This window comes from Panthera onca, chromosome A1, assembly GCF_046562875.1.
Source record: "Panthera onca isolate mPanOnc1 chromosome A1, mPanOnc1 haplotype 2, whole genome shotgun sequence".
NCBI lineage: Eukaryota > Metazoa > Chordata > Mammalia > Carnivora > Felidae > Panthera > Panthera onca.
Window position 1 is genome coordinate 98526047 of NC_138339.1, and position 23017 is coordinate 98549063.

At 40.9% G+C, this 23017-nt stretch overlaps 1 protein-coding gene and 1 pseudogene across 3 annotated transcripts in view; both read right to left on the reverse strand.

Moving 5' to 3' along the window:
- Positions 1-379: 379 nt before the first annotated feature.
- Positions 380-5081, reverse strand: LOC144617311 (elongation factor 1-alpha 1 pseudogene; annotated as a pseudogene).
- IQGAP2 (IQ motif containing GTPase activating protein 2) overlaps positions 4914-23017 on the reverse strand; it is a 294535-nt gene continuing 276431 nt past the window's right edge. For all 3 annotated transcript variants that reach the window (XM_078448864.2, XM_078448872.2, XM_078448876.2), the window contains 6 exons: positions 19367-19454; positions 17023-17235; positions 14266-14426; positions 12175-12312; positions 10447-10555; positions 4914-5863 (listed from right to left, as the gene is read on the reverse strand). In XM_078448864.2, the coding sequence (XP_078304990.1) occupies positions 5750-5863; positions 10447-10555; positions 12175-12312; positions 14266-14426; positions 17023-17235; positions 19367-19454 (823 nt within the window). In that variant the 3' untranslated portion in view covers positions 4914-5749. The remainder of the gene's footprint in view (positions 5864-10446; positions 10556-12174; positions 12313-14265; positions 14427-17022; positions 17236-19366; positions 19455-23017) is intronic.

The following is a 23017-nucleotide window of genomic DNA, read 5'->3' on the forward strand; positions in this document are numbered from 1 at the left end:
CAAATCCCTACTTAACCACAGCCAAAGTTTTTAAAATTGCATCATGAATAGCCCCTCTAATTAGAACTCAACCACACACACATACACTAACACACATCGTCACAGTTCTGGTCTCTCAATGACTTAAGGGAGACATGTCAGGTCAGACAAGGGTCACATTGAGGTGGTCTCTTTCTTTACCACAAACTTCCAGAATATTAAGTATGCACAGGTTTTCCCTCTCTTGGAGATGACTAGGACACATTGTTCGAGAGGAGCTAGGATGCAGCTTAAGGTCTAGGTGCTAAAAAGTACAGTTCAAGGTAGCACGGACGCTAAACCTTGCAACAATACCATTTTTTAATAGTGGAAACACGACTAGACATACATCAAAGTCAAGGAGTCAGATATACAAAAATTAAGTTATAGTTTCAATTGGTTAAGTGTTTCAAAAGCAAAAAACATTTTTTTTTCTTCTTCCCACTAAGAAAAGCTATGAGTTCTGGGGAGGAAGCTGGTGGAGGGTAGCAGAGTGTAATGCTCCCAAATATGCCTTTTGGCATATGGCTTATTTTGAAGTGATGATTTTTCAAAACTAACGACACAGGAGAAGCTCTGCAAGCAGAAGTAATCCTTTTGTAACGGCAGTTTACACATATAAAGAGATTTTACACTGGAGCCCTATTATCAGACATTCCTTCTTCACCTGGATTATGTTCCAGGTGGGGCAAATTTGAGCAAACATTTCCTCTTATCACTTTCCCATGAATTGCACTCTCCACCCCCCATCTACCCCCTACCATCCTTCTTTTGTCTTTTTTTTTTTTTTTTAATGTATATTTACCTTTTGCCTTTAGCCAAAGATAGTAAGGTGGGGGCTTGGGCTATTTCCAGGAGTGTTTCTTAGTTTTCCTGAGTATACATGAGGTATGTATTTGTTTTTTTCCTCTGTAATTTACTTTGACAGAGCAAAAGTGAGAGTGTGGGGGAGGGGCAGAGAGGGAGAGAGAGAATCCCAGGCAGGCTCCATGCCCACCATGGAAGTTACCGCCGTGAGATCATGACGTGAGTCAAAATCAAGAGTCGGATACTTAACCGACAGAGCCACCCAGGCACCCTTCTCTTGATAATTTATTACAGAGCGTCTCAGCCAAGGAGCACTCAGAAGGAGAGAGGGAAAATTATTTTTCTTCCTCTACAATGGTTAGGAGTCTTTACTGGCTCAGGGTTATAAGACACAGTGGTCCACTGGCTTGGGGTTCAGTGCTCCTGGGAGGGGTATAGGCCTTGGTTCCAACCATATCTACATCCATGCCTCTGCTGGCTTCTTCTTGTTCATGCTCCATCACATTTCTTCTCTGGGTCACCTGTTCACTCATGTGCCTTAAAAATCTCAAGTAGCAGTTGGTAGTATCTTCAACAATAAATAGCCTTACTGGGGCGCCTGGGTGGCTGAACTGCTAAAGCATCTGACTTTAGCTCAGGTCATGATCTCATGGTTTGTGAGTTAGAGCCCCGCAATGGGCTCTGTGTTGACAGCTCAGAGCCTGGAGGCTGCTTCAGATTTGTGTCTCCCTCTCTCTCCGCCCCACCCTTCCCCATGCTCTCTCTCAAAAACAAACATTGAAAAAAAATTAAAAACAAAAAACAATAGCCTTACCATGTGGGCCAAGGGAGAGAAAACAGGCACTGCTTTCCTCAACGGTACTGGCATGATATGAAGGTATATATTAATACAGTTAAGACTTAAGCATAATGCTCAGTCTCGGAATAAGACAAACTCCCTTCAGAAATACTATGAAACGTTAGCTTTTGCCTCTAAACATTTTTCCTTAACTTTGGCTCCTTCTACACATTTCCACTAAAAATCTTTCCTGGAGCACAGAGGAGGAAGCTTAATCTACCTCCCACTGTCCCTGGATCCTGTTCCTCACGTACTTAACTGCAGGGAAGATGAGGTTTCTTCACAAGATGGGCCCTACACAAGATGCATGTTTATTTGATTCCTTTTAGGTATGCAGGTCTGTGTTAAGGTTAACGCATCACAAAAATGTACACATTCACAAACTGTTAAGATAGCGAGCATTTTGAAAGAGCATTTCCTTTTTTTTTTTTCTCATTAAACTTTTGTTTTAATGGGTCTCAAAATTCTGTGACAGATTTTTTGGTCAAGTTGTTTCCATTAAAAAGCACTGATTTTAAAAACTAATAACTCAAAACTGCCACACACACACACACACACATACACACACACACAGCAAATGGTCCACAAAACGTTCTCCTTTCCTTCTGAAGATTTTATGGTGCATTGTTATCATTACCCAGTCTTTTACTATTAAACTTAAATGGCCAATTGGCACAACAGTTCTGAGACTGTTCTCCCACCACTTATTAAGACTGGGGTGGCAGGGATTGGGGATAATAATCATTTAGCCTTCTGAGCTTTCTGGGCAGGCTTGGTGACCTTGCCAGCTCCAGCTGCCTACTGTCCACTGCTTTGATGACACCCATAGCAACCATCTGTCTCATGTCATGAACAGCAAAACGGCCCAGAGGAGGAGAGTCAGAGATGTTCCCAACACACATGGGCTTGCCAGGAACCATATCAACGATGGTAGCATCACCAGATTTCAAGAACTTGGGACCATCTTCCAGCTTTTTTCCAGAATGATGATCAATCTTCTCATTCCGCTCAGTGAACTTGCAGGCGATATGAGCTGTGTGACGGTCCAGCACAGGTACATAACCGGCACTGATTTGGCCCGGATGGTTCAGGATTATCGCCTGAGCCGTGAAGCCAGCTGCTTCCATTGTGGGTCATTTTTGCTATCACCAGCCCCATTGCCACAATGGACATCTTTGACAGGTTCTTGACATTGAAGCCCATGTTGTCCCCAGGAAGAGCCTCACTCAGAGCTTCCTGGTACATTTCAGCAGACTTTACTTTAGTTGTAACATTGACTGGAGCAAAAGTGACCACCATGCCTGGTTTAAGAACACCGGTCTCCACTTGACCCACAGGGACAGCACCAATGCCACCAATTTTGTAGACATCCTGGAAAGGCAGATGCAAGGGCTTGTCAGTTGGACGAGTTGGTGGCAGAATGCAATCCAGAGTTTCAAGCAGTGTGGTTCCACTGGCATTGCCATCTTTACGGGTGACTTTCCATCTCTTGAACCAGGGCGTGTTAGCACTTGTCTCCAGCATGTTGTCACCTTTCCAACCAGAAATTGGCACAAACGCCACTGTGTCGGGGTGGTAGCCAATTTGCTTACTGTAGGTGCTGACTTCCTTAACGATTTTCTCCTATCTCTTCTGGCTGTGGGGTGGCTCAGTGGAATCCAACAAGTTGTTTTACACACAGCGTGTAAGCCACAAGGGCATGCTCACGGGTCTGCCCATTCTTGGAGATACCTGCTTCAAATTCGTCAACATCAGCAACGATCAGCTCAGCACAGTCGGCCTGGATGTGCCTGTAATCGTATTTTTGATAAAGTCTCTGTGTCCTGGGGCATCAGTGGTAGTCACACAGGACTTGCTGGTCTCAAATTTCCACAGGGAGATAGCAATGATGATACCACGTTCACATTCGGCTTTCAGTTTATCTGAGACCCAGGCGTACTTGAAGGAGCCCTTTCCCATCTCAGCAGACTCCTCAAATTTTTTTGATAGTTCTTTTGTCGATCCCACCACATTTGTAGATCAGATGACCAGTAGTGTAGACTTGCTCTCTTTGCTAAAAATATGCACAGCTGGACATAATCACTAAAGTGGCAGATCCTACTTTTGAAAATTTGAACTTTCTGGGGTGCCTGGATGGCTCAGTCAGTTAAACGTCTCTTAATTTGGGCTTGGGTCATGATGGCATGGTCTGTGGGATTGAGCCCCACGTTGGGCTCTGCAGTGACAGCACACAGAGCTTGCTTGGGATTCTCTCCCTCCTCTCTCTGCCCCCCTCCGCCCCCCTCTGATCTCTTTCAAAAGATTAAACAAAGTTTAAAAATTTGTAGTTTCCAAATTCTATTGATCTCACACTAAAGTTCATTTTTGTTAAATGAGCTTAAGTTACACTGAGAAATATTTTGTAATCCCTATGAAAAATAAAGCCTGTCGAATGAATAAACAGAATCCCAAGTATCAGGGGGCTCCAGCCTGAGAGTCTGAATCACTACTGTCATGAAGATAGCTAGCTAACCTGTTCCCAGGAATCACCACTCTTTCTTTTATTAATAGTATCACCTCTCTCTTACCCCAGTTTAAAAAAATTTTTTTTTTTTTTTAGTTTTTTGAGAGAGAGAGAAGGGGAGGGGAGAGAGAGAGGGAGAGAGAGAGAGAATCCCAAGCAGGCCCCACACTGTCAGTGCAGAGCCACATGCGGTTCTAGAACCCACGAACTGCGAGATTACGATCTGAGCCAAAACCAAGAGTCAGAAGCTCAAAGGACTGAGCCACCCAGATGCCCCACCTCAGCTTTTAATTGAGAACAGGGCCGCCTGATTAAAAGATCTTATTTCCCAGGCTCTATTGAAGCTGGTTGTGGCTGCATGACTAAGTTTTGGTCAATCAGATGTGAGAAGTGACTCAAATTACTTAAAACAAAATGGCATGCCCTGGACTTCTTTCTCCCTTCAGTGATCAAGACAGAGCCAAGTGGCCAGCCTGGGTCTCTAAACAATCTTGTAAGCCCGCTCACTTACCTCTGAACTGATGAACCTGACAAAAACCAACTTCTCTCTTATTTCAGTAACGACTGAAAGGACGTGTAACTGACTGGGCGCCCCAGCCACAGGGTTTTGTAATCCCTCGGTTACAGCTTTTTAGTCTGCACCCTAACAAGTACAGCTGTCGACACGTTATTTCTTTTCCTGGTAAGCCCCACCAAGAACCTTCTACCCACAGAATGATTTAGTATTAGGACACCTAAAAAGTCCAATTCATGTAATTCAGTTAACATTTATTTTACATAAAACAATTTTCAAAGAATACATTTAAAAACCATCTAGATACTGATTTTATTGCATTACAAAAAATTGAGAGGCACAATTGAAGTATTCAAATAAACTGTGAGGGGTGGAGGTGGGGGTTTAAGCTCGCTATCCATGGTGCTCCTTAGTCACTTAAAGGCTCTGGGAACAAGAGCCTTTACCACAAGGCAGTAGTGCACTTCATTTAGTAGGAATAAATCACATAAAATATATAATTTTATACAGAAAGTGTTATTGTACTGTCACTTTCAATTACTTATAAAAACTTCATTTTGAATTGCACAAAAGTTCTTTAAAATTGGTAACTCCCAGAAGGCAGGGCTTAGAACAAAGTATCTGTGTAAATAATTCATTACAAATAATTAGGTTTCCATTTCTCCCAAGAAAAAAATCTATGAAGGATGACATTATTCAAACGGGACACTTAAAATTATTTGTTCATAGGAAAATAGGTCTACAGATTTGTCTCTAAGTCAGCTAAACTTATTTTCTCCCTACTTTAAAACAAATCACAGATTGCCAAAGTTTTAAGTCAGAGTACCTATACCACAGCATAATGTGGAAGTGTTTCCATCAATTCATTTTTTGTATTATTCTACCATAGTATCAAATTATCAAAAAGGCACATGGGTACATTCTTCAGAACAGTTTTGGTCATTTAAGAAAAAAAAAAAAAACCCACACATTTGTAAGCAGTGATTTCAATCATGTTTAACAACAAAAATATTAAGCAGATTCATCTCAATCCAGGTGATACAGATTCCATGACACTTCTGTAGGCACTTCACTTTCCATAGAATTTCTTGTTCAGCAGGTAGATGAGAAGGTTTACATTCACTTTAACCTTATCAAACATTTTCATTACAGCTACGCCTTCATACTGCATCTGGAGTAAATCCTGAAAGTGTAAGGGACATCATTAAATCTCAAATTTAACATTTTGCGTGCTTAAGAACATTCTTAAAAAAACATTCTAGAAGAATCTGTCGACAAAAATAGATTCAGTTGACCTAGTGACCTCTGTGGAGGTTCTTAAGTGTCAGTGTGCATCGGGATCATTTGGTTAAAAACACAAGCTAGTTAAAACACAGATTGTTGGGCCCCATGCACTGGAAGTTCTGACTTTGTAGCTCTGGGGTAAGGCCCAAGAATATGCATTTTAACAAGGTCCTATGTGATGATGGTACTGATGGTCTGAGTGCCATACTTTGAGAAGCACCTACCAAAATGAAAGAAAACAGATTTTTAGAATTGATGAGCACTGTATGAAAGAAAACCATCATCAAGTTAATATCAGATATGTAATTGTAACTTTTAAAAATTATTTATTTTAGAGAGAGGGAGTATGCACGTGGAGGGGGAGGGGGAGAGACAGAGAATCTGAAGCAGGCTCCATGCCCAGCACAGAGCCCCATATGGGGCTTGATCTTAGGACCCTGAGATCATTACCTGAGCTGAAATCAAGAGTCAGATGCTTTACTGACTGAGTCACCCAGGCAGCCCCATAATTATAATTTTAATTGAAACATTCAAAATACAGATAATCCAGCAGGATGGGGCATATCCTTTAGACAGTGGTGTTTCTTTTTACAGTGGTGTTTCCTTTTCTTTTTTTTTTTTTTTTTTGAGACAGAGGGCACAAGTGAGTGAGAGGAAGAGAGAGGGGAGGGGAAGAGAGAGGGGTGGGGGCAAAGAGAAGGGGAGAGAGAGAATTGGGGCTCACCCGAAGAGGGAGTCAAGCTCACCTGGTATGGGGCTCAACCTCATGAACCTTAAGATCATGACCTGAGCCAACTGAGCCACCCAGGTGCTGCAAGAACGGTGGTGTTTTCTAAAGTGAAGTGAGCAAGGCTATCCCTTGGGGAGCAAAAAGAGTATGAGAACTCCCATTTATTATTTTCTCTCATTCTTTAAACACTTAAATTTTGTGTATATATTTTATAAAGTATATTTTGAGTCTAGTAGTAGGAACATGTATACTTTAAAAACATTTTTTTAATGTTTTTATTTATTTTTGGAGGAGAGAAAGACAGAGCATGAGGGCGGGAGGGGCAGAGAGAGAGGACACAGAATCTAAAACAGGCTCTAGGCTCTGAGCTGTCAGCATGAACATGTATACTTTATAAATAAGTATGTAAAGTGGGGATAAATGCTCATGTGATTTACTGAAGTTGTGGATTACAATTTGGAGACCAGTGTACAAAGCTAGTCTTTCCTGATCTAGACTACTTTGTGTTCCTGTACTGAGAACAAGCCCTTATTCTCACGTCAGTCTATCGTTCTATGTTTCACTGCCACCTCATAATCAAAGGACATCAACTCTTGCTAGAATTAGTAACTGGGTCACACTAATCATATGCATGAGATTAAGGAGCAATGTCTCACAATAACATAGAACAGGGGGGCTTCCCCAAATAGAAGTTATCATTCTTGAACTGCCCTAGACTAATACCCGGACCTCATTTTCTTGTTCCTAGCTCTGGAAACTTCTTTTTTCTTTTTTTTTAATGTTTTATTTATTTTGATAGAGAGAGAGAGAGAGAGAGAGAGAGAGAGAGAGAGAGAGAGATTGAGAGAGAGAATCCCAATCAGGCTCTGCACTATCAGCACAGAACCTGATGTGGGGCTCGATCCCACATACCATGAGGTCATGACCTGAGCTGATATCAAGAGTTGGATGCTCAACTGAATGAGCCACCTAGGCGCCCCAGGAAACTTCTTGGTTCTTAATGATAATGCCTTGTATCTCTATTAAGCAAGGCCACCTGCACAAGTTGGAATCATCTTTGAGAGAACTTTAGCTGCTGCCAGCGTCCCCCTCCACCTCCTCACATTCCTCCAACTGTACTCAAAGTGAGAGACACCTGTAGGTGTCTGCAGGGGAAGCAGCTGGGCCCCCAAGGTGGGGAGCAATGATAATGATTGTACTTGTGGACGGAAGATCAGATTTGAGACTTAGCCCCGCCATTTGCTATCTTATGACCCTGCGACATCACACCACCTCTCTGAAGTTGTTTTGTTTGTGTAAATTGGGACAACACTGCTAATTTCACAAGGGTGCTATTGGACATAGGAGATCAAAGTCCACAAGCCATTTGTAGGGGCCCATGCTTTGTCAAGATCAACTGTAATCCTGTGCGAGGGGCAATGGAGCAGACTGATGAACAACTTGGACTCCAGCTGCCTCTTGTATAATGAATTCCCTGAACCTCAGCTCTTCATCTGGGAAGGGAACGGTGTCAACCCCGTAGCCCTTGATAAACACTGAACATTATTGGTGGGAGCAGAACATTTTAAGTCGCACCCACCTGTTAGGTATACTGCCGACAGTTGCAGGATACAATTATGACATAATATTTAGGAAGTGAGGAAGGAGGGGAGAAGAAGACCCAGAAACATAATGTTAGAAGGGATCTCCCTTAGTTCTCTTAGAAATTTCTGTCCTTTTGCCAGTTCTTGTCTCACACTAAAGACCTGGCCATCAGGTAATTCACTTGTTAATGTAATTGTCTGAAAGCCATAAATATAAACAGAAGTCTGACTTTATTAGCTGTTAGATGCTGGGCTGGCTACTGGGGCATTCAACCTGTACAGAGTGTAATGCTCTGCTCTCACCATCTTGAAACGCTCAATAATTCTGAATAAGGGGCTGTACCTTTTCATTCTGTACCAAGCCCCACAAATTATGTAGTTAGCCCTGGTGACATGTTCATGACTTTAAAAATCTGGGGTGTATGAGTTATCTGTATGCAGCTAAGGAGTAACATTTCACAATCAATTCTGTGTACAGATGAATGGCATGAAGAGTTAATCCTACCGCATACTGAAACCTTAACAAAGCAGCAAATGAAGCTTGGTATTTGCACCAGTGTTCAAAGGAAGTGCCCTGGAATTCCTGAGGCCTCTGTGATCAGGTGTGTGCCTGTCACTTGGGATTCGTCTGTCCAGTTGATGCTGATTGGTCTCGGGTCATTTCCTTCTTGACAAACACATGATACGTTTTTGCCACTTCTAAAGAAGAATGACTAACGAAGGCACATCCCTAGCAGCACTGTCTTTACTCTTCCCGTATTTATCTAAATGGTACATAAAGTAACTCAAGCTTTTCAGTTAAATTGTTAGATGGCTATATTTACTGGCGTTTAAAAATAAGGTAGAAAATAACGCTGTTTTACTTATGTATACTTTTCACAATTACTCATTATCTTTCGTTTTCTCTCTGGACTCTAACTCACTCCATTATCTCAATGGCCCTTATCATACTCCTTTAGTTTTTTTTTTTTCTAAGTTACAAGCAATGCTACAGGGGAAAGAAGGGCAATGGCATCTGCTCCTAGGAGGGGGAAATAATTTCAGGGTTCTCAGCCAGGGGCTCAGCAGGCAGGGAAGCTAGAACTTGTCCCTTGCAGTGGTTCATCAAGATGGTTTGTGTAGATACACACAGAATACCTGGGAACCATTTTACTAGTAGTTTGGGACCCACGTAAATAGGTGTTATTTCCACTGAAAATCTCTCATGTGAAAAAGAAAAACTCAATTACATCTTTTAATTGATCCTATGCTGAGGATCCATTTGGCAGAAGATGATCTTAAGCCTTTGATTGTGTTCTCCTTTCACTTTTTTTGGTCATTGTTGTTCTTGCTCCTTTTGTTTTTGGACATAGAAACTGGATGTCTCAGCTTCTGTTCAAGTCTATTTGGCTTAAATATGGTCCTCATGAGAAAACAGCAATAATTCCGACTGTAGACGCCATTTTTCTACTTGTAGATAACTATTTTGCATGTCTTATGTGCCTAAGCATTTAACAGATTTAATAAACTAATGTAGACATGATTCTAAGCAGGAGAAAGAAGCAGAAATGAGGTCAGTAAAGTTCCAATCCTGGGGATATATAGTCTTACAAAGACATCCAAGTTCCTAATGAAAGAAAACTTTTGGGGCATCTGGGTGGCTTAGTTCAGTTAAGCATCTGACTTTGGCTCAGGTCATGATCTTCTAGTTCGTGAGTTCGAGCCCCACACTGGGCTCTCTGCTGTCAGTGCAGACAGAGCCCACTTCGGTTCCTCTGTCCCCCTCTCTCTGTCCCTCCCCTGCTCACAAACCGCCCCTCTCAAAAAATAAAATAAAATAAATAAAAAATAAAGAAAAACATTAAAAAAGTAAAAATAAAATAAGAAAACTTTCTCGCCTTAATAGCTTTGAATACTTTTATGCTATTTTTTTCCCTCTAAGCATCAAAATGGAAACATGACTTAGAAAAGCTGACTGCTACGGTTTGCCATCTAAAAGCGTTTTAAGTTCTAATACTTTGAAAGATCAGAGCTTTCCACAAATCACCAAAGCTTAAAAGGCCAATATTGGCAAATAAGGCTTGCAGTGATCATCTGTTACACCCCCGTGTTGTCATGAAGAGGGCAAGCCAGGGGAAGCACGCCGCACATTATAAAACTCACCCCCACTTTGCAGAAATCCCAGCTTACCTGAATATTGAGCTGTACCTTCTCCATCTCAACACCAAGGAATTTTGATCTCACATCAAAGATGCCCACATCTTCAGTAGATATGATATCAAATGTAACATTTTTAAACCTAGTGAAGAAAGGGACATTCATATGAGGAATTGCAACTATATGTGTAAAGCTGAAACTAGTTAACGGAATCCTACATTACCACGCTTAGTGAAAGGTCCACCGGAAAGTCCTAAGGAAGCCTCCCCAACCTCCCATCATTGCCCTTCCCCACTCTGCTCATTAAAACTAGGTTTGATAGCTCTTGTTGAGATTGTTGCCTAGAGCACCCAAGTAGATGCTTTATTACTGAAGAAATGCTATTAAACACGGTCCTTGTTCTTAAAGAGCTTAAAATAAAGTTGGAAAAATGGGGTTCACAGATCCTGAGAATTAAATAGTGACTTAGACTGCTGAGACGCCAGTTGAATGTTTTAGATGGTTACTTCTATAGAAACTACAAAGACGAAGAAGCATTTTCTCTGAGTCAGTATGGTTGAGAGAAAAAGGTTTGCTGCCATAAACGGAACAGAAGCCAGGCCTGGAGAGAGGGCAGGAGTTAGAGAGGAGCTCACATGGTGAATGTGGCTCCCTGCAACAGTGATGGGCCACAAGGCTCACAGTTCCTTTATTTTTTTTTTTTTATTTTTTTTTTTTTTCTGTGCTCAGTTAAATGTTTTATTTTTTTTTTTTATTTTATTTTTTATTTTTTTTTTATTTTTTAATATATGAAATTTACTGTCAAATTGGTTTCCATACAACACCCAGTGCTCATCCCAAAAGGTGCCCTCCTCAATACCCATCACCCACCCTGCCCTCCCTCCCACCCTGCCCTCCCTCCCACCCCCCATCAACCCTCAGTTTGTTCTCAGTTTTTAACAGTCTCTAATGCTTTGGCTCTCTCCCACTCTAACCTCTTTTTTTTTTTTTTTTTTTTTTTTTTCCTTCCCCTCCCCCATGGGTTTCTGTTATGTTTCTCAGGATCCACATAAGAGTGAAACCATATGGTATCTGTCTTTCTCTGTATGGCTTATTTCACTTAGCATCACACTCTCCAGTTCCATCCATGTTGCTACAAAAGGCCATATTTCATTTTTTCTCATTGCCACGTAGTATTCCATTGTGTATATAAACCACAATTTCTTTATCCATTCATCAGTTGATGGACATCACAGTTCCTTTAAAAGAGAGAGCCCTCTGGCACCCAGTGCGGGGCTGCGGAGGAGGGTTTCCATTTTCTCCTCTACATCAAACACACACACGAGCAGCACACTGCTAGAGTGGCTCTGACCCGGGTGTTGGCACACATAGTCTGTGGCTCTGAAGTGAGAAAGATACTATTGTAAATAACTCTCTCTATCAAGACAAAAAGACAGCTTTTCATTCTCAGTGCTATGACTCAGTTTTTCCCGAGAGAAGGGGGAGGCTGGCAAACCCAAATGTATTGGACCAGCCATGGGAAACACGACCCGCTCAGCACTTCATACAACCCCCGGCACTGATGCTCGGGGTCTGATGGGCAGACTAGAGATTACAATACACGTACGTCCCCGCCCTGTCATCTGTAATCAAGGGTAAGCCTTGATAGACCAAATGAAGCTCTCTTCAAAGGCCACAGGAAACCAAAAAGAAGTGAGTCAGATTTTATGGGAGTGATTAGAGGGTATGTGTAATTCTGTGCAGATTTCAGGCCACACTCACTGGTTTGTCTGAAGGTCGTCTATCCCCAGCAGGACCCCCTTCTCATGCAGCTTTGCAGCCGTGTACCTCACTGGCTTGGCTCTCTTCGCCCCTTTCGGTTCTCCTTTTCCATCCAGTTTAATTGACCTTCGAGAATTTCTGACAAAATAAGAATAAACCATCTGTTGTCATGACGGCAAACTCAGAGGTTGTGGTGGTGCCCACCACTGTTCACGCTTGGCCCCCACCGCCCTGAGTATGAAACTTTATTTTGTGAAAGTAGGTGGTGATTTTCCCTCGCCATAAAACCTCACTGCTGAAATGTCTGAGAAGGCTATCTACAAAGTGACCGACAGACCAGTACTTACTGTATTTTCTCAGGCATATTGAACTAAGTGGCGATAGAAAGTCATGTCACAAGCAGCTTTGGTTCCGTAATATGAACTGCATACTCTTAAGTAAAGGTATTACTAGGACTGTTTTAGTTTATTGAATAAATACTGTGTGACCAGCCATGTTCTAAGCGCTTTTTGAATACTGCCTCACCTTTGTAAAATCAACATTTCCATAGTGCTTGGAAATCAATTAATTCCTTTCTTATGATTTCATTTAGCTCTCATAGTAACACTTGTGAGGCTGGTACTCCTCTTGCCACCTTAAAGATGAGAAAACTTAAGTTCCAGAGTTCACTGGGCTCGGTCATAGATCACACAACGTAAGAAAGAATTAGAACACAAATCTAGCTCGCCTCATTAGCGGCAAAGGTTGTAAAATCCCTTCAAGTGGTTGCAAGTAAAAAAAACAAACAAAAAAACCCCAGCCCTCTAACAGCCTTATTTCTACTGGGTATTATTAGTTGGATCAACTTCTTTCTCCAGGAATACAGTAATTTACAGGCTTCAAGGCAATGAATTAAAATTCAGAACTAGTGGGGCCCAAATAAGGGAGGTTTAAATTTGGTTATTTCCCTTCATCAAATCTTCTGTGATTAATGCAATTGATTATTCCATACAGCACCATTTCTTACTGCATGAAAACATTATGCTACACATTTAAATGGGTAATTAAAATCTGATTCGTATCAGCCTTAGTCTAGTAAGTAGGAAGAACAACAATGAGCAAAGAATACTCATTAAAAGTGGCTCTGCTGTGTATAAAAAAATCTGTAATACGTATCCTAATGGGTAATGGGGAACTGCCAAATTTTGTCTTTCATGTCAATAATAATTAAAAAAAAATTTTAAACGTTTATTTTTGAGAAAGCGAGACAAACAGACTCTGAGCAGGGGAGAGGTGTGTCTAGAAGGAGACATGGAATCCGAAGCAGGCTCCAGGCTCTGAGCTGTCAGCACAGAGCCCGACGTGGGGCTCAAACCCACGAACCTTGACATTATGACCTGAGCCGAAGTTATATGCTTGACTGACAGAGCCATCCAGGTTCCCCATCAGTGATAATGTTTTAAAAGCACTAAGTAATTTAAAATCATTAGGCCACATTCTGCTAGTAGCAAATACCTGGGGTTACCTAACATTGTTTATTGTAAATATTCAAAAAGTAAGAGTAGCTTCAATTTTTTTTTATCATAGTATTTGGCCTCTTTGAGTAAAAGAGACCAAAGGGAAAATGAGAGTGCTTCCCCAAGCATTAAAACTACTTGCTTAGAGGGGCGCCTGGGTGGCTCAGTCGGTTAAGCGTCCGACTTCGGCTCAGGTCATGATCTCACAGTTCGTGAGTTCAAGCCCCGCGTCGGGCTCTGTGCTGACAGCTCAGAGCCTAAAGCCTGCTTCACATTCTGTGTCTCTCTCTGCCCTTTCCCTGCTCATGCTGTGTTTTTAAATAAACATTAAAAAAAATAAATAAATAAAGCTACTTGCTTAGAATACAACAGGTTGAGCTACGTGAATTTCAAAGCTGATGGACAATTAAACAGTATCTCAATGCACTCCTGACTTCTTAGATCCCAGTAGCAAATCACAAAATCCAGATTCTAGTTTTTTGGTTATAAAAGAAAGCAAAGAGTTTGCTTCCAAACCCGATCATCCAAGTGGGTAAAATAATTGACACCCATATAAATCATGACATTACAAATGGATATATGATTTTTAATTTACCGTCTTTTTAAGTTGTCCACGCAAGTCTTTATGTAGGTGTCATAATAATTAATTTGCTCTTCATAAAATGCCGCCTTCTCATTAAGTGCATTCAGGGTTTGCTGAAGTTTTGCCAATTCAGCTTTTCGAAGTTTACGATGTATTCTTTGATTTCGAATGTCCTAAAAAACAAGTAAAGGCTATGATATGACATTTAAGAAGTTTAATTTATGACACTGCCAATTTGGGACAGGAAGAATGTGGACTATGAAGTCACTGTTTGTGACTGTTAACCTTAACTTCCCTTAGTCACCTTAATCTTTACATATATATTTATATAAATATATATTTTTATAATTTATAAAATTTATAATTTTATAATATATATTTTAATAATTTATATATATTTATATAAATATATATTTATAAAAAAATATATATAGTTGTGTGTGTGTGTATACACATGTTTAAGTTTAACTTAAGCAATCTCTGCACCCAACCTGAGGCTTGAACTCACGACCCCAAGATCAAGAGCTCCATACTCTACCAACTGAACCAGCCAGGTACCCCATAATCTCTGCAAACTAAGGTGCTCCCCCCTTCCTTGCTTACTTCGGACTGGCAAAGGTCCCTAATTCATGTTAACAGAGATGCTAAAATTTATTTTTGTTTTGATGGAAAAGAAGAGAAGCATTTTTAGAATGACCATAAAATGAAATAGTGTTCTAAAAGGGGCATAAGGAAGACTTCAGTAGGAGATAGCAATTTCTTCAAAATGTTTTCAACATTCCACTTTGAAGAATACTTTACCTGAAAAGGTTTACATGCAATTACTGCATTCATTTTAGAAATAAAAACAAAACAAAACAAAACAAAAACACAATGCACTTTTTAATCTGGGAAATAGTTCTTTTTTTTCTTTCCTTTTTTTTAATCTGGGAACTATTTCTGAAGGCTTGCAAAAACAACTGAGCTCTCAAGGCTGACTGGAAAGATTTAACTTTGGTGACTACTGCTTGGATTTAAATACAGTTCCTAGAACATCACGTCGTTCAAGTTACTCACAAATTACAAGGGCTATGCTATGTTTAAACTTATAGACATAAGATTTTTTTTTGTAATTCTAACTGGTAAATCATGAAAATCATAAAAATGGTGCTTGTTTAATATTATTTTCCCTATGTGGACAAATTAAAAAACATTCCCCTAGGAATCCAGACGGACATACACATGTATGTGTAAAAATTGTCCATTAAACAGGATCTTTTGGAGGATACCTTCATGACAGCTTTTTTTAAAAGGCGAAAACATTAATTTTTCTACTACATATTCGCAAAGACAGATATTTTCCACCCCAGGGCTATAGAAAGAAATGTGACTTCCCTTGAGCCACTTAGGCTAGGAGGAATAAGCCTATTGCCAAAAGTGACCATAACTTTCCACGGAAAAAAGAAATGGAGGTGATTTTCCACCAAGAAATTAAGACAATTTACTTTTTTTTTCTGATCACTTAACTGCTGTGAACCTCCAGACCCATTTTTAATTTGCATGTTTGGATGCAAAGAATGAAATGTTCTTTGACCCAAATATGTATTTCCTTATCCTTGGCAAACAGATCTCAGCCATTTCCTGTGATGTTTCCTCACACTAATTTGAGATCCTTTTCTCAGGAAGTTTCCCAACTGTTAAAATACGGGATGAGAAAACAGAAAGCAACATCTAAGTCTCAACTGCATTTAGGGTCAATTGTTCAGAGGCAAATTCTCAGGAACATAGAGTTATCATCTCAGTGCCAGGTCCTAAGAGCAGTTGGGCTATATGACAACTCAAGAGAGAACTCTCATAGTAGTATCATTTTTAAAACTAGTAGGTATTGGGAAAAACAAAACCAAAAAACTAGTAGGTATTGGAGCGCCTGACTGGCTCAGTCAGTGGGGCATGTGACTCTTGACCTTGGTGTTGTAGGTTTGAGTCCCACGTTAAGTATAGAGATTACTAAAAAAATCTTTTAAAAACCCCACAAAACTAGTAGGTATTGTTTTAAAAGTATAGATGAAACTTGTCTATTCCATTTCCTGAGCATTTATTTCTAGTGTGTCAAATGTCCTAATGACTTGGAAAAGTTGTGATTTTTCTCTATTAAAAGTCATCACATGGGGGCACCTGGGTGGCTTAGTCAGTTAAGTGTCCGACTTTGGCTCAGGTCACGATCTCATGGTTTGTGAGTTCAAACCCCACATCAGACTCTGCTGTCAGCACAGAGCCTGCTTCAGACCCTCTGTCCACCCCTCTCTCTGCCCCTTCCCCACTTGTTCTCTCAAAATAAATAAACTTCGAAAAAAAAAAAAGTCATCAATGGGTGTGCAACCCTTAAAAATCTGTAATATTGGGGCCCCTGGGTGGCTCAGTTGATTAAGTGTCTGGCTCTTGATTTCAGCTCAGGTCATGATCTCATCATCGTGGGATTAAGCCCTACATGTGGCTCTGTGCTGAGCGTGGAGCCTACTTGGGATTCTCTCTCTCCCTGTCTCTGCCTCTCCCCCAGTTGCATGCTCTCTCTCTCTCTCTCCCTCTCTCTCTCTCTCAAAATAAATAAATAAATGTTAAAAAAATAAAGCAAATGATCCTTTAAAAAAGGCAAATAAAAATCTGTAATATTGACCATGGCATTACAACTATGAATCTGTCATGTCACCTCATAGACTGCCCAGCATATGACCACCGATTAGCCAGTGTTGGTCTGCTAAGTGTAGAAGGAGGAATACTATTGTCAAAAACCTTGGCAATCTCATTGAGAATGTCTTGGTACTTATTTTTGGATGACACATGTCTGGTTTGTTCCAAAGTCCGAAGATTTCTCTGGATTTTCCTCTTCTTCTGCTGCAGGGGTAGCTGTGCATCTTCAATCATAGACTGGCTATGCTTCATTTCCTCTGGGGCCTGGGAATCTATAATTGCACGGCTCTCCATGTCTCTGGCATGATCTGCTTCCTGAAAAGGGAATATCAAGATGGTGACTTTTCTCTGATTCCCCCATCTCACAAATTCATAAGCTGTATAAGGCAAGTTAATGTCAAAATAAAAGAAGTCCTCAAGTCAGAGTTCAACGGCCAGAATCAGCATGTGCTCATGGATTTTGAAGTAGGTCTTTGGGAAGGGATTATTTCATCTTTTTGAGAAATATAGCAGTGGTGGCAGGCCTATTGTGAGCAAAATTCTCAATGGCTCCTTTAGTGCAAACATGACAGATCACCTTAGTAACAAACATACTCCAGTGGGGAACTGATGCCTTATAATTCCCTGAACGGAAGGATTTCCATCTGCTAGAGACTTCAGTTGAGGAAACTAAGACTACATTATTCATGAAAACACAGCTAACACCCTGAACATCCAGAACCTGACTGAACTCTCACACCTCAGCCATATTTATGGAGATCTGTAAGCCAGGAAGGCAGAGACCTTTGTTCTAATGAGGGAATAATTCTCAAACTACCAACTCTGAAAAACCTGCAGGGTTTTCTGGAACCAAAATGGAATAAGAATATTCGAGCTCATACTAATTTCCCAAATAAATGAGGAGTAAATGAATGAGTAGAATTTGGACAGGTTGTTAAAAAAAAAAAGTTTTCTAAGGAGACTGGTGATCTTCCCATTTCATTAGATGATTGACACAATGAATGAAGTCTAAGGATACAAGTATTATCAGATGACAGAGCAGTATCACCTACACAGGAATAGTTAACCAGGCCAGCAGTAAATAACAATAGCAACTGTAGCACCTAATATGTTGCTGAACATCTAATATGAGCCAGGTATTCTACCCACTTAACATGTTTTAACTCATTTTTTACTGCTGTGAATTAAGCACTATTACTATTCTCATTTTATAGCTGATAAAACTGAGGCTCAGAAAAACTTCTAAGTGCCCAGAATTACATAGCTAGGAGATGCAGCATTCTTAGTGACATTTGGGGAAAAATTAAATATTCAATAAGGACTAAAATTCTCTTACTAAATTAAAATATTCCACTCACAATATTCCACGCACATTGTTTAAAAATATTCATACATTAACTGACATCAGATCACTTGTAGTTTTATTTTATATATTTTTAAAATTAAAAATTGACAGTCATTTCTTAGAGGCAACCGCTTTAATTAAAAATGATGCAGGGGGCACCTGGGTGCCTCAGTCCCTTAAGCATCCGACTCTTGATCTTGGCTCAGGTCAAGATCTCACCGTTCGTGAGTTCAAACCCCGCACTGGGCTCCCTGCTGTCAGTGCAGAGCCCGCTTTGGATCCTCTGTACCCCGCTCTCTCTGCCCCTCCCCCATGTGAGCGGGCTCTCTCTCTCTCTCTCTCCGTCTCTCTCTCTCTCAAATAAACAAACATTAAAAAAAAGTAAACTCTTTAAAAAAAAAAAAGAATGACTCAGGAAAATTATGGGTAGCTCTGCCAGGAAGTAGTACCTAATTAGATAATTTTGTTAACTTTTTCCAGGGAGTGACAATTATTGACAACTAAAGCAGTAACAGTGAATTAATTTCATTAAAAATGAGTGAAATAAACAATGATGCATTTTCACAGATGTTGATAAAGATTTTAATGCAAGATTGTTATGAATCTTTAGTTGCTTATACCAGGGTAATGGTGCTCTGACCTGACGGACTGAACACATTTGCTCTTGAAGCATTTAGAAAACAGTTTTCACGTGTGAGACACTGGTTTGTTTCAAGTTAGCCAACATGTAAAACATGAGAGGTATTTTCCTATATCCTATTGACCAGAACTATGTCTTAACAACTTACCTGCCTACCCACTGAGTGATGAAGTTTACGATGAGCATTCAGAAGCTTTGACCCAGAACTACCTTCACAGTCTAGGACAAAATTACATCCAGCATAAATTTGGTGCTGCATTTTCTATTTCATTCCTTTGGATAGGGATTTCATATATATGACTCAACTCAGCTGGCTAGAGTAAGAGATAAAATTCCTTACTTTCAAACCATGTCACTTACAGTGTTTTCAAGACAACAGTAAACACTGGACATGAAGATCAGTCAAGTCAACTTCCACACATGGTACTTATTATTTTACATTCAAAGACCAATTACTTAACCTCTTTTGCAGTTGCTGGTGTCTCCAAGATTTCTGTCAGTGTGTTCCCTGGTTGGTTCCGGATGACATCAATGATCAGCTTTTTGGTCCTTACAAAATTGAGAAGAGACAGACTTTCAGACAGCAGTCCTGATGCACAACCATCTGCTTTTCCCGAGGGAGTGCACAAACACATGCAAAGATAATCCCTGAAAATAAAAGTCTTTTGGAAATTCACATCTGCTCTGAGGCTCCTGCAAGTTCGCTAATGCTTGATAACTGAAGTCTGGGTTTTACACACTGGATGTCGTGGGATTATGGTGTCAGTAACACGGGGACAGGCATGTCATAGGATTCCTTATCTAAACACGTTTCCTTCTTTGTAGGCTGGGACTATTATTGATGAGTGGGATGGACAAGTGGTGCCGATATGTCCTGTTACCACAGAGGATGCAGGAATGATATCTAGTACCCTCGCCTCTTTCCCGACTTTAATAATGCTTAAGCTTCTGAGCCTGTTTAATACATTCTAAGCCTTGAGGAGCCAGTCCAAATGTTACCTTTCCTGCTCTGAGAAAGTTATGAAACGGTGTAAAGGCCCGTGGGAGCGAGCGGTCCCAGATGGGCTGTGGGGGCTTTGGCTGCCGGCTGCCAAGAGCCGCTGGGAGGACAGTGTTCAAGAGCCTCAGGTCCCTTGGAAAAGCTAACTACTAGGCTTGCGTCCTTGTCTTGCTGGGGCAGCTAAGAGAGAGCTGCTCAATGAAACATCAATAGCTAGGAAACTCAGCTGGAGGTGCTAAAAGCACACTACTTTTTCCCATGTGTCCTTGATGTGGTCAGTCACCCCTTCCTAAAAGATCAGGCTATGTAATGATGTGAAAAAATTTCAACATAAAAGGCAAGAGGTCAAGTCTGTGTACTTTTACATGAGTGGCAAAAATAGTGGAGATAGCTTCCTTTCCAAAAAATGGAAACATAAACAGAAGCTGCCTAAAATTATCAACAGGTCTAACTGATGACAGAAGTCTCACTTTTTTTGCTGCTCTATGGTATTTAACCTCACTAGTTCCAAAGGCACTGTGTGACATCACTAGATGATATATTTCCCCTTCAACTACAGCAGGAAATGTTCACATGGCATGAAAATTAGAAAATGAAAACAAAACATCGTTCTTGTCGTGAAACATCAGGGCAAATGACAGAGAAAATCCTCAATGTTAATTCCAAATATATTATTTTTGAAAATAGGAAAAAATCCAATAAACCATCTGTAAACACTTTTGTCATTTATTTATTTCAAGTCTATATGAGAAGAACAATTATAGCCATTTCCTCTGGCCCATGACCCTTCACTTCTGGGGATTTACAGGCTGTCTGGGAATGTACAAATACTCCTCTGAGAGTCAAAGGTGGACGCACAGCTGATTACAGCCATGTGGGCGAAGGCACTGTTTCTAAGGCGGCTGTAGCTTAGAGAGCCAAGTCTGGTTTTCTGCTCACACTACTCCTTTTACCAATCATCATGAATGTATTAAACAGGAACATCAAGTTAAAAATGAAAACACTGGATGGTTTTAAAAATATAGACACAGTGATGGTTTCATATTTGAAATAACATTCTAGGAACTACTTATGGTACATGTTTCCAGGAAACTCCCAGCTCATCTCTTTAGAGAGGGTATCTGATGACCAAAATGACTAGGGTCACTAAAGCATACTGTACAAGGGACAAAGAATGTTTGTTAAGGAGTTGCTCAAGGACAAACTGCCTATACTGCATTTTTGTCTTGGAATTCTACTTTATGTCAAGCCTGTGGAATCCCCTGCCAAAGCTCTATCCTAGGCATCTCGCATGTAAGGAACCGTCCTGTTTCAGGATACGGAACTATCTCCCCCTATAGTATGCCTAATGGTTATGGGTACTGGGGTCAGACAGATGTAAGGTCCAATTGGGGCTCCTGCTGCTTACTAGCTGTGTGGACTTATACAAACTATATAACCTCAATGACTCTGTTTTTTTCATTTATATAATGGGATTCTCTCAGAGGACTTATGGGAGGACTGAAGGGAAAGTGGCACATAAAGCCTCTCAGTAGGATCTGACATGTAGTAAGCACTCACATGGTCATCAAAGCTGAGCTGCCCAAGACGGCAGCCATTGGCCACAGGTGGCCATGGACCACTTGAAACATGCCTGGTCCAAATTGAGATGTATTAGAGGTGTAAAACACACACTGGATTTTGAATGCTTAGGATGAAAAAACTAACAGTTTTTTACACTAATTACATATTGAAATACTGACATTTTTGACACATTGGCTTAACTAAAATATATTGGAATTATTATTAATATTTATGTAAGCTCTATGACCAGTGTGGGGCTTGAATTGATGGCCCTGAGGTCAAGAGTTGCATGCTCTACCAACTAAGCCAGTCAGGCACCCCTAAATAAAATAAATTGGAATTAATTTAACTTAAAAAAATGTTCATTTATTTTTGAGGGAGACAGCATGAGTGGGGGAGGTGCAGAGAGGGGGCAGGGCAGAGGAACTGAAGCGGGTTCTGTGCTGACAGCAGAGAGTCTGATGGGGGGTTCCAACTCAGGAACCATGAGATCATGGCCTGAGCTGAAGTTAGATGCTCAACCTACTGAGCCACCCAGGCACTTAATTTCACTTTTTTTTTTTAAACGTTTATTTATTTGAGAGAGACAATGTGCACGTGTGGACACAGGAGAGGGCAGAGAGGGAGGGGGAGAGAGAATCTCAAGCAGGTTCCATGCTGTTGGCACGGTGCCTGACACGGGGCTCAATCTCACAAATTGTGAGATCATGACCTGAGCCAAAATCAAGAGTCAGAGGCTTAACTGACTGAGCCACCCAGGCGCCCCTTCACCTGTTTCTTTTTCTTTTTTATCTTAATTTTTATTTATTTTAATGTTTACTTGTGAGAGAGAGCATGAGCTGGGGCGGGGGAGGGGGGTGGTGGCAGAGAGAGAGGGAGACACAGAATCCAAAGCAGGCTCCAGGCTCTGAGCTGTCAGCATAGAGCCCGATGCTGGGCTGGAACTCAGGAACCATGAGATCATGGCCTACGGCAAAGTTGGAAGCTTAACCGATTGAGCCACCCAGGTGCCCCTTTCACCTGTTTCTTTTTAAAATGTGGTTTCTGGGTTTCTCTGCTAATGGCCCAGAGCCTACTTGGGATCCTCTCTTTCCCTCTATCTCTCTGCCCCTCCTTGCTCGTGTGCGCATGCATGCTCTCTCAAAATAAACAAACATTAAAAAAGTTAAAATGTGGTTTCTAGAAATCTTAAAATTACTTGTGTGGCTCACGTTGAATGTAGTTTGGCAAGTGCGAGATTGGAAAATTCCATTCTTATGCAGGAACCTCACTGTGAGAGACCTGCCTTCCACTGAAGTCCACTCACTGGACCTGGTTAGTCATAGGACTTCTGCACTGAGGGGAACCTTTGGGAAATAGTCCAATCCCTGATTATACAAATGAAGCAACTAAGATATAAGAGGCTCAGTGGTTACACAAAGGTCACTCTGTTTTCTAGGGTTGCAAAACACAAGTTGAATGCTCTTTCCATATCATCAGCCCCCACAAACCTGTACAGAGGTGCCTCAAATGTGTCCCCAACCCCTCTTCCACTACCTTTCTTTTTGTA